The 12251-nt window shown below is 41.8% G+C and overlaps 1 protein-coding gene across 1 annotated transcript in view; it reads right to left on the bottom strand.

Moving 5' to 3' along the window:
• ptc (protein patched) overlaps positions 1–12251 on the bottom strand; it is a 77270-nt gene that overhangs the window by 13508 nt on the left and 51511 nt on the right. Inside the window, exons 5-6 of the mRNA XM_033483796.2 lie at positions 11961–12058; positions 10404–10614 (exon numbers count right to left, since the gene is read on the bottom strand). Of these exons, the coding sequence (XP_033339687.1) occupies positions 10404–10614; positions 11961–12058 (309 nt within the window). The remainder of the gene's footprint in view (positions 1–10403; positions 10615–11960; positions 12059–12251) is intronic.

Here is a 12251-nt window from a genome sequence, read left to right as displayed (position 1 = left end):
CGCAATGTATGGAAATAGAAGTAGAAATGAGGGGCCTAGTCGAAAGAGAGAAGAACAAAAAGACAAAGGAAGAAGAGAGTGGAAGGGGGATTCTTTTTACACCTTCTCCCCCTCCCCGAAGTTCGGGCGACATAAATCTACGCTTTCAATTATGCGAAATTAATCGACCGCGCCTTCTATCTTCCCTCTGCCGTCTTCGTCTCTTTTTTTATTCACGCACTCTCTTTGTCTCTCTCTCTCTCTTGCTTTCTCTCTCTCTCTCTCTCTCTCTCTCTCTCTCTCTCTCTCTCTCTCTCTTACTCACGTGTATCTCTATATCTATCTACCAATTTCTCTCTCTTTCTCTTTCTCTCTCTCTCTCTTTTTTCTCTTACTCACGTGTATCTCTATATCTATCTACCAATTTCTCGCTCTCTCTCTCTCTCTCTCTCTCTTTCTCTTACTCACGTGTATCTCTATATCTATCTACCAATATCTCTCTCTCTCTCTCTCTCTCTCTCTCTCTCTTTTACTCTTACTCGCGTGTATCTCTATGTCTATCTACCAATTTCTCGCTCTCTTTCTTTCTCTCTCTCTCTCTCTCTCTCTCTTGCTCTCTCTCTTTTTCTCTTACTCACGTGTATCTCTATATCTATCTACCAATTTCTCGCTCTCTCTCTCTCTCTCTCTCTCTCTCTCTCTCTCTCTCTGCGTCCCTCTGATTTCAGTATGCGCACAGGATCGCGCGAAAGGACCCGCCATGCGTCTTTGTATATAAATTTCATTGTGTCTTCCGCTTTTCCTTTTGTCCGCGATTATTTTCTTTCATCGGGGGAATGAAGAGGTAATCTTTGCAAATGCGCTTCGAGGTACGAGGCAAAAGGGAAGCAAACGAGTTTGATGGAGTCTGTGCAGCAAAAGGGTACCGGTAATAATGCAGTTTTAGCGGGCCGAGTTGTCTCGGAAATAAAATATCGGTTGCTTGCAATGGTAATCAGTAGACCGCGTATTTTATGCATTCACGTGTGCGTGCGTGTGTATGCCTCTGTGTGTAGCGCGCGCGAGAGCGGGATGTACACGTCAAATACTGCGAAACGGAACCTTAACGAAGGTTTAATGAATGTGTCATCTGTCATCTTACCTACAGCCGAGCGAAACTCTTTGTAATTTTGTTATTAAGAAATAGAGACCCAGCGCGCTTCAATCTGCATAACGATCCGTGTAACTCCAAATAGTAGAACGAACTATTTGCATCGCGGTTTGCAATACGCGAGAACCGAATACCAATGAATTTTTCTATTTGATAGTTTCATCAAGTTGCCGACTTATAGCCATCGACTTTCCAAATATTATTAATCCGTGTTTGGTTTCGGTGTTTTGCAATTGATGCACAGAATTTATCTTTTGCTTAGAGAACCGCAGTCCAGCACGATTTAAGACTGAACTACAAGCCACTAAAATGTGACACTGGATTTGCAGATGTTTACCACTAGACTGCGGATCTTTATGCAAAATAAAACTGTTCCAAGATGATTGTAAGAAAGAAAAATTAACACTAAAGCTACCACAGCGATCGAAATGACCGGTTCCACATGTTTTATTTGAACATTTCTGGTATTATACAGGGTGTCCCAAAAATGTCTCGCAATCCGAAAGTAGGTCATTTGAAGCAACTTCTTCCTTTACAAAAATTGTCTCCTAGGCACCGTCAACGAGTTATTAACGAAAAACAGTGACCAATGAGAGGCGAGCTCAGCTGCCGCGAGGCGACCGAGCCAATAAGCGGAACTGGGCTTCGTGCGCCGGTTGGCTAAGCCGCCTTGCGTCAGCCGTACTCGATTCTTATTGGTCACTGTTTTTCGTTAATAACTCGTTAACGGTGCCTCGGTGAACATTTTTGTAAAGGAAGAAGCTGCTTCAAATGATCTAAGGAACCCGCCATTTCCGGATTACGAGACATTCTTGGAACATCCCGTAGAGCCATTTTCACAGGAAATGATTCAGTAAAGCACACGTTATAATAAAAATGGTAAAATGGTAAAATGGTAAAATGGTAAAATGGTAAAATATCTAAATAAACTCAGTCTTGCAATTCTTATGAAACAGCGCATGTTAGAACGTCTTTAATGCTCGGTAAGTTCAGCCTTAAATAAGGACAAATTATTTCTTCGAATAGCATAATTGTTTCTATATCTGCACAATCTTATATTTCAGCAACCGAAATGTTGCCGAATAAATACATAAAATCCGCTGTCTAATTAACACAGAGTGGCCAGGGGTCGGTGCATCTGACCGCAACCGGTACATCCACCCTAATCAGACAGTGAATCACGAAGTGAACAACAGCGCTTCGCTCCAATTCTTCGAGCTCCGAGGTCCCAGGTAGTGACAATTCACAAACATCTGGACCGAAAAGAGTCTGGACCGCGTTTATTGGCCAATAAAAGTTCCAAGGAATGGGGAACCGTTGTTCGGCTCGATTACGTGGGCAGTTGCCGGCCGATTCGAGCTCGACCAACGCGATCGGGTCGAAGCTTTCGCGGGGTGGACATTGGGGCCGGGGAAACGAATTTTCGGGCGGAATAAGACGCCGAAACTCGCAATTTTCGGCCGTAAAGTTGCGTGCAAATCGGCAAGGGGCAGAAGAAACGGGACAGCCGCGCCTTCAATGAAACGATTCCCATGCGAAATCGTGCGATGTGTATGCGAGTCGCGTGGGCCGCGGCCAAGAGGTGCATTAAAATAATAAAATCGAGAGATGTGCGTCATTATTGCGCTACGTCGGTGGTCGGACCGAGCCGGGCCGGGTCGGGCCGAGCTGTGCACACGCGCGTACCGCGCGCGTATTACCTTTTCACACAACCGACACATTACGTGCCCCTCATTTCACTGTCATTAACATACAGTCTCAGATTCCGGCCCAGCTGTACACGTGCACTGGTCGGCTGCCCAATGAATTATACTTCGCGTAATAGTAACGACGAGACTCCGTTGTTATATTATTTTCTGATTATTGAAACTATTAAAAGGAAAGATACGATTTTATTTAACCACCGTTTCGTACAATTTCTGCAGAAAATTTCGATTTTGCGTAATGATCCGCAGTTTAACCCTTTGTGCTCGAAATTATTTTAACTGTAAATATAAAATCATTTTTCTAACTTATAGTATTTCTATTTTACATGACAAAATACATTTTATGCACATGAAATTGACATTTGGGACTCGCTCAACAGTTATACTCTTAACAAATTTTTAAATCTAAATTTTGTTCATATAAAAGTTATCTTAAAGCGTGATATAACAAATTTTAGTGGTGCCTCAGAGTCATCATTCGAGTTGCAAAGGGTTAATAATGATCGGACCGCGAATTTTATGTATTTATGGGAAAAAGCAGGTGAGTAAAACTTAGATTGGTGAAGAGATTCGATCGTAGTTATTAAAGGAAGAAATAAAATTATACTTGGCTCCTACATTTTGCAATCGAGGCAGAATATTTTTATTCTGCACGAAAATCGGCAGTCTGGTTATGACAAATCGCTATCGTTTCGTGTAAAGTTCGCTTTCTATGTTCTCAAAAATCTAATTATACAAGATCTTACTGTTGACGTAGACGATCGAATAATGTGTGAGATTTTAATATCTCCTTTTTCTGCTCTCAAGAATTTCAAGAATTATGTTTATTACGTGTTTTTCTTTCAAACAATGCACAGAGGTTTCGCTCTCCAAATTCATTCTTTTGCAAAAGTAGACTCAACGGATCAGATTCAATGGAGTCACAATTTTGCAAATAAAATTAACCCCTTCGCTTTTGAATGAATGAAATTCAATGTAAATTTGTTGTTCAAAAATTGTTTAATTCCACTGTATTTATGCAACAATGAGTTTGAATATAATACCGATAATTTTTCTTCTATTAATATTAATATTTATATTATTAATAATAATTATTATATAATTATTATATAATAATAATTATATATTAATAATATTATTATATAATTATTATATAATAATAATTATATATTAATAATATTATTATATAATTATTATATAATAATAATTATATATTAATAATATTATTATATAATAATGATATAATAATAATTATATATTAATAATATTATTATATAATAATTATATATTAATAATATTATTATATAATTATTATATAATAATAATTATATATTAATAATTAATACTATATTTCTATTAATATTTGCATAATAATGCAATAATGATTAAACATTGTCCACACAAAAGTCGTTGTAACGCGGAGAGAAAATTATTAAAAAAAATTCCAGTGGACGCGAGGATCGCGGTTCAAGTGGAAAGCGATCGAGAAGTGGCGCGTAGGACAGATCGGTATGGAAATGCCGTCTCGTAGCGAGATACATAATCGGTTCGACCACGATTGAGACAATGTAAAAGTACGGCCGGACGGTAAAATTCGTTCATAAGATCGACGCCCCGAATAATAAACAGCCACTTGGAATTCTGCGATCGATGGGCGACCGGTTGCGTTTACGTGGCGAGCCCGGTGGGTCCCGGACAGACGACGTTCATTTCGCTTTGATGTCCGCAGCGTTATTCCGTACCCGGAGCCGACGACCACGGTAATGAATACTTAATTGACCGTACCTGGGAATCGTGTGCACGTAAGGCGCGACCGAAATCGAGAATTTCTCGTCACGTGGGATCGAAAGGTGAATGCTGATGCAGCCGGCCGTCTCGGCGCGGGAGGAAGTAACCTGTCCGTGGTGCGATCTATCGATCCGAAACGCGGAAGTTCGCTGTTCACCGATGGGATTTCGAATAGCCGATGATGTTCACGCGTTCCCGGCAACGCATCGTGACCACGGAATTTATAGCCGCATACGGCGACCATTTTCACGGACACAAGCCGTTCCCGATGCTTCTTTCGAGCAAGGAATCTTTGGGAGCGGTTTGAAAAAGTTGAGGAAAGCGTCGAAAAATTTCGTCGGTCGCCAGTGTGCGGTATCGTTCGAATTTTATTTAAGGCCAGAAAAGCATGAGAGAACATGAAGCAATTTTTATCGACACGTGCCGCCCTTCTGTTTGAAAGGAATGAAGCAGGATCGTCGAGAGTTTAGCTGGCGGTTGAACGAAACTGTTAAAATTCTTTGTCGTTCGTTCATTAAAAAATGTGCATCATTTTTCGTGATCTTATTCGAGGAGAGAAAAGAGCGAGAGAACGTCGAACGGTTTGAACTAAATCTTCATTCGAAAGCACCGGGAAAAGAGCAAACGAGTTTAGTTCGTGGTTGAACAAAACTATTCGAATTTTGTACCATTCGTGTTCTCCGACGTGTTTTAAATTTCGTTTGAGAATCGAGCGATTTCAATTGACGCACGCAATCTTACAAATTTGTATTTAAACGAGCGAAACGAGCAAGGAAATATGAAACGATATTAGCTGCAGAAATTTCGCATTTTCACAAACGCGCGCGAACCATACGGTTGTACACGAACAAAAGCAAAACCGGAAGAAAACAAACGATTTGAATCGGAGTTACAACGAAACGGTTCAAATTTGTCGTGAATCGGCAACGATGCATTATCCTGCAAATTCGAAGCGGAAAAGAACAAGAGAACCTCGGCACTTCAGAGTTGGGCAACAAGCGATCCGATTGATGATTAACACGTTCCGTGCCGAGCTTTTTTTCCTCGAATCTTCACACTTTGATATTTTACTAAAACTTGATGTATTACGTGCATTTATTAATTCTCGTACACATAACAACGTAACAAAAACTTATCAACGCCCATTCTTGCGGTGGAAATTGATTCTTCGGTTCTAAATTTCTTGTAAACAATTTGTTCAGTTCACTAAGTAAACATGCAAGCGTGTACCATCGATGGTACACGTGGCACGGAACGTGTTAACGATTACAACCGGTCAGTTGTCACAAGTAATTTATAAATTAGCTTCTGCTTCTGAAATTTCCAAAGCAAGAAAAGGGGTCGCAGAGAGGCTAAACGATTCGAATGGCTGTAGGTGAGAAAACAAATTGTTTTGCGCGATTCAACGATCGGCGCGAACTATTCCCGCCGCGACAGCTCCGGAAACTTTTTGAACGGTCGATCAATTATCAAGTGCGGCGATTAATTTTCCGGTAGGAAAATGGGTGCGGGGGTGGGGGACGGGGGCAGCGGGAGGTAACCGATCTATCGCAGAAAATAAATTCCTAGTCGAGATCGCAGCCAATCGACTTCTAATACACCGTTCCGGCGTTCGCCGCGATATTGATAGCGCGTATAATTATTTCCGTGCATCAATCTGTGGAAGGCCGACCCGCAGATTGATCGCGAGCATAAATCCGACAGCAAATGAGCCCGAGACAGAATTAAAGCTAATAAACGGACTCGGCATAATTGCACGTAGGCTATGAGTTATAACATCAATCCCTCTGACGCAGGAACAAGCGTGCTAATAAGTGGTTGCGAGCTTTTTGCTCGTTCGCCGGTCTACAACGGCCGCGAATGCTCGATGGTGGCGTAATACGTGTCACGAGCTTGCTACTTGGGTGGATAACACCACCGTGGAAGGGAACGAGGACCAACAAGAAACCGAAGGAAACGGCCGTGCGCACAGGGCCGTGTAATTACACCGTTCTGAAAAGTTTCTAATACCGTGAATTTACAGCCAGAAGAATTCCACGATCCGGCGACCGCCGCGCGCCGGTCCACCGGCTGTGATTTACGTCGCGGATTTCTGATCTGGTATTCCGTCGAGGAAGCGCGTCGCGTACTTTGAACTTCCGCGAACCTCTGCTGTCTGGTAAACTGCAACGGTATCCTTAGAATCTGCGTTTTTCATCTTCTCGGAGCGAATCGAGGGTAATTCAAAAACGGATTTCTATTCTTCTAAGGGAATCAAAAATACGTTCGAAAACAAGTTACTAAAATTTTGAATTCAAATTCGCGAAGATAACGAAGTAACGAGTCGTTCAATGCGATGTGACGTAGGAAGCAATAAGCGTGTACACTACCGCTCAAAAGTATGTGGACACTTTCTTAACTCTTACTACTATCTAAAAAAAAATTATCATGTACGATAATTTTCATGTAATATCACATAATTATCATGTATGATAATTTTTTTCGGTTTGCACAATATTAGAGATCGCATTTAACCAATAATTAATCGAATAACTCATCCATAATAATGAAAAACAACTGTATCTTCTCATAGATATAGCCGCTGTCTGCTTTTATAACCGCATTTACTAGTCGTGGTATTTTTACTTCATTGCTTCATTCCGATTGTAAAACGTGCCATAAATCTTTTTAAAAATAAATGTTTTCATAAATGTCTTTTTTTTTTATTTTCTTCTTGCATAAACTTTTACTTATTTGAAGGATTTAAATGCTTAAATTGTTCAATTTGATGTTATCACGATGCATCACATATACGTGCATTAACAATAGAATTTATCAATAATCATTTAATAACAATACACATTATATTTCGCAGTTTCTATAAAATTGGTAAGCGTCCACATATTTTTGAGCGCCAGCGTGAACTCCAAACGCGTTTTTCTTGAAACCATGTTTCCGAACCTAGTGTACACGATAACTGGACTGCGGATTTTATGTATTTATGGCAAAAATAGATGGGTGAGATGATTAAAAATAATAAGGACTGTCGTTCTGTTTCTCTTATTGAAACCGTTGACTTATTAAAATTATTTAAGAATGGAACAATGTTGCACCGGTCTCCTATGTCTTGCAATCGATGCAGACAATATTCATTTGACATAAAAATCCGCGGTTCAATGATCATTCAAAAGGTAATTGACCAAATTTCGTTCGTCGACAAAAAAGTTCCTTATTTTAAAAATAAAATGAAAATGCTATCGATCCTCGTTAATTTACCTGCGTTTCGTTGCAACTTACGAATCCGCGCGTACCATAAAAATGCATCGAAGATCCGCATGGTGTGAAGATAAAGAACGAAAATAGATAAAATTACTAAAAGAGACGTCCCCTACATTCCAGCACAGTCTAGACAGTTTCAATGACTCGATTAATTACGATATCAAATTCTAGACCCCCAAGAAGCGTCTGCAGGCGAAAAAGATCGGACCTAGAAGGAATGCGGGTCCTATTGGCCCCCTCTTTGTACTGTCAGCCCACATATCATTCGTTGCTACATGTATACCGAATTCTGTGGCGCAGATCTTTGCCAAGCCAGCCGTGCGCTAATGGGAGCTGAAAAGTTCGGGTCCGGAGGAACAGAGCGTCTTATTGATCAGAATGTATTGGCTCCTCTTCAAGCCGAATTCTCATTACATATTCGTTAATGCGACCGGTTGCCATCCGACGCGCGACGTCAGGTCATCGTTAAAATATTCCTTGGCCAAGTCCGCGTGGCATTCGCGCCGCATAGAGCGGCTCCTTTGATGAGCAGGCGCGGCGGAAGCTACTAACGGATCCGTGCAAACCAACTTTGTATGGAAAACGATCGAGCTAAATGGTAATCGACCGCTGCTAAATCTGACACGCGTCTGTCGGTTTGCCGTTAGCCAACTTAATCGGGCTGTCGGTTCCGTGGTCCGTGAAAACTGCAGTTCTTCCAGGCTCTCTATGCCCTTTAGGCGAAACCATCGGCGAACGCTTCGCTGGTTTTACCGCTTCGTCAACCAGATAGGATTAAACCGCAGATTCTACGCATTTATGGGAAATCGACGGCAACTTGTCGAAATTGGTCTGATAAGCGTTGTAGGTACACAAGTAGATTTCTATTTAACTCTCGGACGGCGGACCATTCGTGCACAACTGTACTTTCGACGATGCTTGTAACAATTCTGAAGTTTTATTCAACAATTTCGTACAACATATCTCCGAAGATATTTCTTGCAGTCTCGTTATTAGACTTTCTGTTGCTCCTAATGTATTAGGTTGGGGAATAAGTTCGTAGCGTTTTTATATTTTCTTTGATTTTACAACGATCTTTTGCTGTTCGACAAAGTGTATAATATTCGTTCGATAGAGCTCTTTCTGCTCTACAAAACTGTGCTGATCGTCTTTTTCAGTAATTTAATTTTTTATTACTTTCGAGGCTTAGAAATGGAATATCCAGGAGGTAAAAAGCAACATTTTCGACACCTTCTCTTCTTCGCTTTTCATCGAGGCCAAAAAGCTGCCGAAGCAGCCCGAGACATTTGCAACGTACACGGAGAAGGTGTTATAGGCAAGTCTACAGCACGGAAATGGTTTGCGAAGTTCAAAAATGGCGATTTTGACGTCGACGACACGTCCCGCAGCGGAAGACCTTCTGAATTCGACGAAGAGCGTCTCAAAGCACTTTTGAAGGAGGACGGTCACGAAACAAGTCGTGAATTGGCCGAAATAATGAACTGCGATCATAAAACGGTTCTCGATCATCTTCATTCGATGGGATTTGCCGAAAAATTGGGAGCCTCGGTGCCTCACGAGCTTAACGAAAACAACAAAGAAAATCGCCTTCAAATTGCTTGATAAAAACGCTACGAACTTATTCCCCAAACCAATAACAGCGATGCATTTTATTTAATTGCCGAAAATTTCATAATTCAGCGAACGATTTAAATACTCTCGGCCAGGATTGACCCAGCCATTGCCTTGCGAGGATCGACTACTATCTTTGGCAACTGATGAAAACTTTTACACTAGCTATAAATCTGCAGCGTATAACAATTTTTGTTATTTATTTTATCGATATAGCTTATTTTTAATTAGAAAATCGATTGCGTCTTATTCGATAAATATAAAGTGGCACGTAACTAAACTGGAGGCACAGCGATTGGTCACCCCGCAGCAAAAAGGAATCTGATTAATGATCAATGATTATAACTCGCTAGTTATTATACATTTTTACGAATTATTTAAACAACTTAGTTCCTTATCGAATAGGATATATTGAATTTTGTTTATTCTTTTATTTTCGTTCATTTCCAATAAAACAATCGTAAATTAGTCGTAACGATTAACCAGTTATAATTGTTAATCGTTCTTCGATAAAACAGTTAATAAATTATCATAGATTACTTATAACAAACAACGAGTTATAATCGTCGGTCATTCTAATCGGATTACTTTTTGTGTTCGTGTTTGAATTTACAAATTCCGCGTACATTTTTACAGACTCTATACTTCAAAAATCGTATTTTCGCCGAATCTGTTTGAGAATAGGCACGGTGGTACTGTGCGGCATTGTCGTCGGATTTTCACGGGATGGGGAAGCAGTCGAGGAGATCCGAGGATACGCGTGGGTGGTATCAGAAGGCAGACGCGAGAGCTAGCGACGCGAACTCGCGGCCTAGCCATGAATCAACAATTACACACGGGGTCTCTCACCTTAATCGGTCGGGAGAGGTTGCCGCGAACAAAAATCTCGGGACAAGAGGAGGCTTGCTTACCTGCTGTGAGTTTTTGTTAGGCGCGGTTTCCGGGCATTCCGGATCCGTTGGGTCGAGGCACGGCTTGCTCTGGTAGCCATTCGTTATCCCGGCTCGCTTCATGTAATCCTCCAGAGTTTTGAAGGGAAACACGAACTGTTTCTTCATCTCGTCCAGCATACCAGTCGGATTGAGGTTCGTCCACTGGATCGGCTTGTTCGTTTGCGCCCCGCTGTCCACGGGAACCATACGGAAGGGAAAAAATGAATACGTTACGAAATTTCATGAACGAACCCCGGGTTCTTTGCCCCCGGGACCGATGATTGACTTAATGCGATCGCGGCGATGCTCCTGCGACCACTCCGGCAAGGTTTACGAGACGATTGTCGCTAGACTGAGGAACTTTGTGCCGCACGAACGTCCGTAAAAAAGTGCTGTCGCACCGCGGATGATCTCTCCGGAGGCTCTCTAGACCGCGGATTTTATGCATTTATAGGGAAAGAATGTCAAAGTAAAACGTAAAATAGCGGTCAATTTAAAAGACACTGAAACTGCTGATCTATTAATTTCGACTTATTACGATTATTTAGAAAAGGAACAACGTTGCACTTGGCTCCCACGATTTGCAATCGATGCGGACAATTTTTATTTAGGGTAAAGATCCGCCAGTATACTCGTCAGAGACCGAAGAGAATGTTTCGGACAGAGATTTTGATGTGAAAATAATATAAATATATAATTATTTGTGAATCCTTTAGGTTAATTCGAATTAAAGGAAACACAGCTTTTCAAAGTAGAGTTTCCTTCCATTAAAAACATTCTCATAAAAATCGACTACAGATCTTTTTCACGGTTTTAAACGATCTCATTATAACGATATTATTTAGGCGAGTTTAAACATTCGTCTCTGTGATATCGAGTGCAAAGAAATTATGTCGCAGTCGACCTTCGGGGTTTCCGTCTAAAAATCATCGGAAAAGATATAATTCCGTACAGGAAGAAAATTGAAACGTAACGACCAGGCTCGAATGAAACCATCGAAAACAGATATAATTCCCGCGAGAATCCAAGAAACTTCAAAATTAGGCATAAAAGATTTAAAGCTTGCGTTTGACGGCAAAAATTGCTCAGGTTCCGCGACAAACTAACGAAAGCCTCCGATGATAAATCGGCGTTAAACACGGCGAATGTTTTCGAAGGGGCATGAAAACGTCGCGATGGTACTTCGATCGATCCCCGAGCAAGATGAAACGCGTCGAACGCGAAACTGCGGGTTCCGCCGTTTGCATCCGGGCCGCCTAATTGTATACCGGCGGTGATGGTCCCGGCGCGGTGCATCTATGTTGCAATTAAACGCGTTCTTCCTGCTCCGAGCAAACGATCCGAAGTCCTCGTCGACGAACGAGAAGATCTCGAAACTCGGAAATCAATTCGCCAAATCTCCGTTCGCGAGACGGAGGAGACTTTCGAAGTAGCCGCGACGCGACGCGACGCGACGGATCGGCGGCCACGCGATAAGATCGTTGATAGGTCTCGTAATTTGCAATCGGATCGGATAATACTTTTTCTTGTACTTACGGTATGTGGACGGGATACTCCGGTCCCAGGAGCTTGCTGCCTTCCCAGAAACAGTCGAGGGGCGTAATGATGGCGCACGGTATGATACTATCGAAGATCTAAAAACAACGGTTCCCGTCAGCTCGCCCCGGAGGAATGGCTGTGTTCCCGGTGTAATTGAAAAATTACGCGGCGGGACCCGCACCCCGGGCCCCGGCCCGCGATATAATCGATTTAGCGAGTTCCTCGATTAACGAACGATCGATCGCCGGCAGATTACGTTCGTATCGGGGCGACTTAATACAATTTTCG

The sequence above is a fragment of the Megalopta genalis genome, chromosome 6 (genome assembly GCF_051020955.1).
Source record: "Megalopta genalis isolate 19385.01 chromosome 6, iyMegGena1_principal, whole genome shotgun sequence".
Classification (NCBI taxonomy): domain Eukaryota; kingdom Metazoa; phylum Arthropoda; class Insecta; order Hymenoptera; family Halictidae; genus Megalopta; species Megalopta genalis.
The sequence above is the reverse complement of the archived record's forward strand: the minus strand, read 5'-3'. Positions and strand labels throughout refer to the sequence as shown.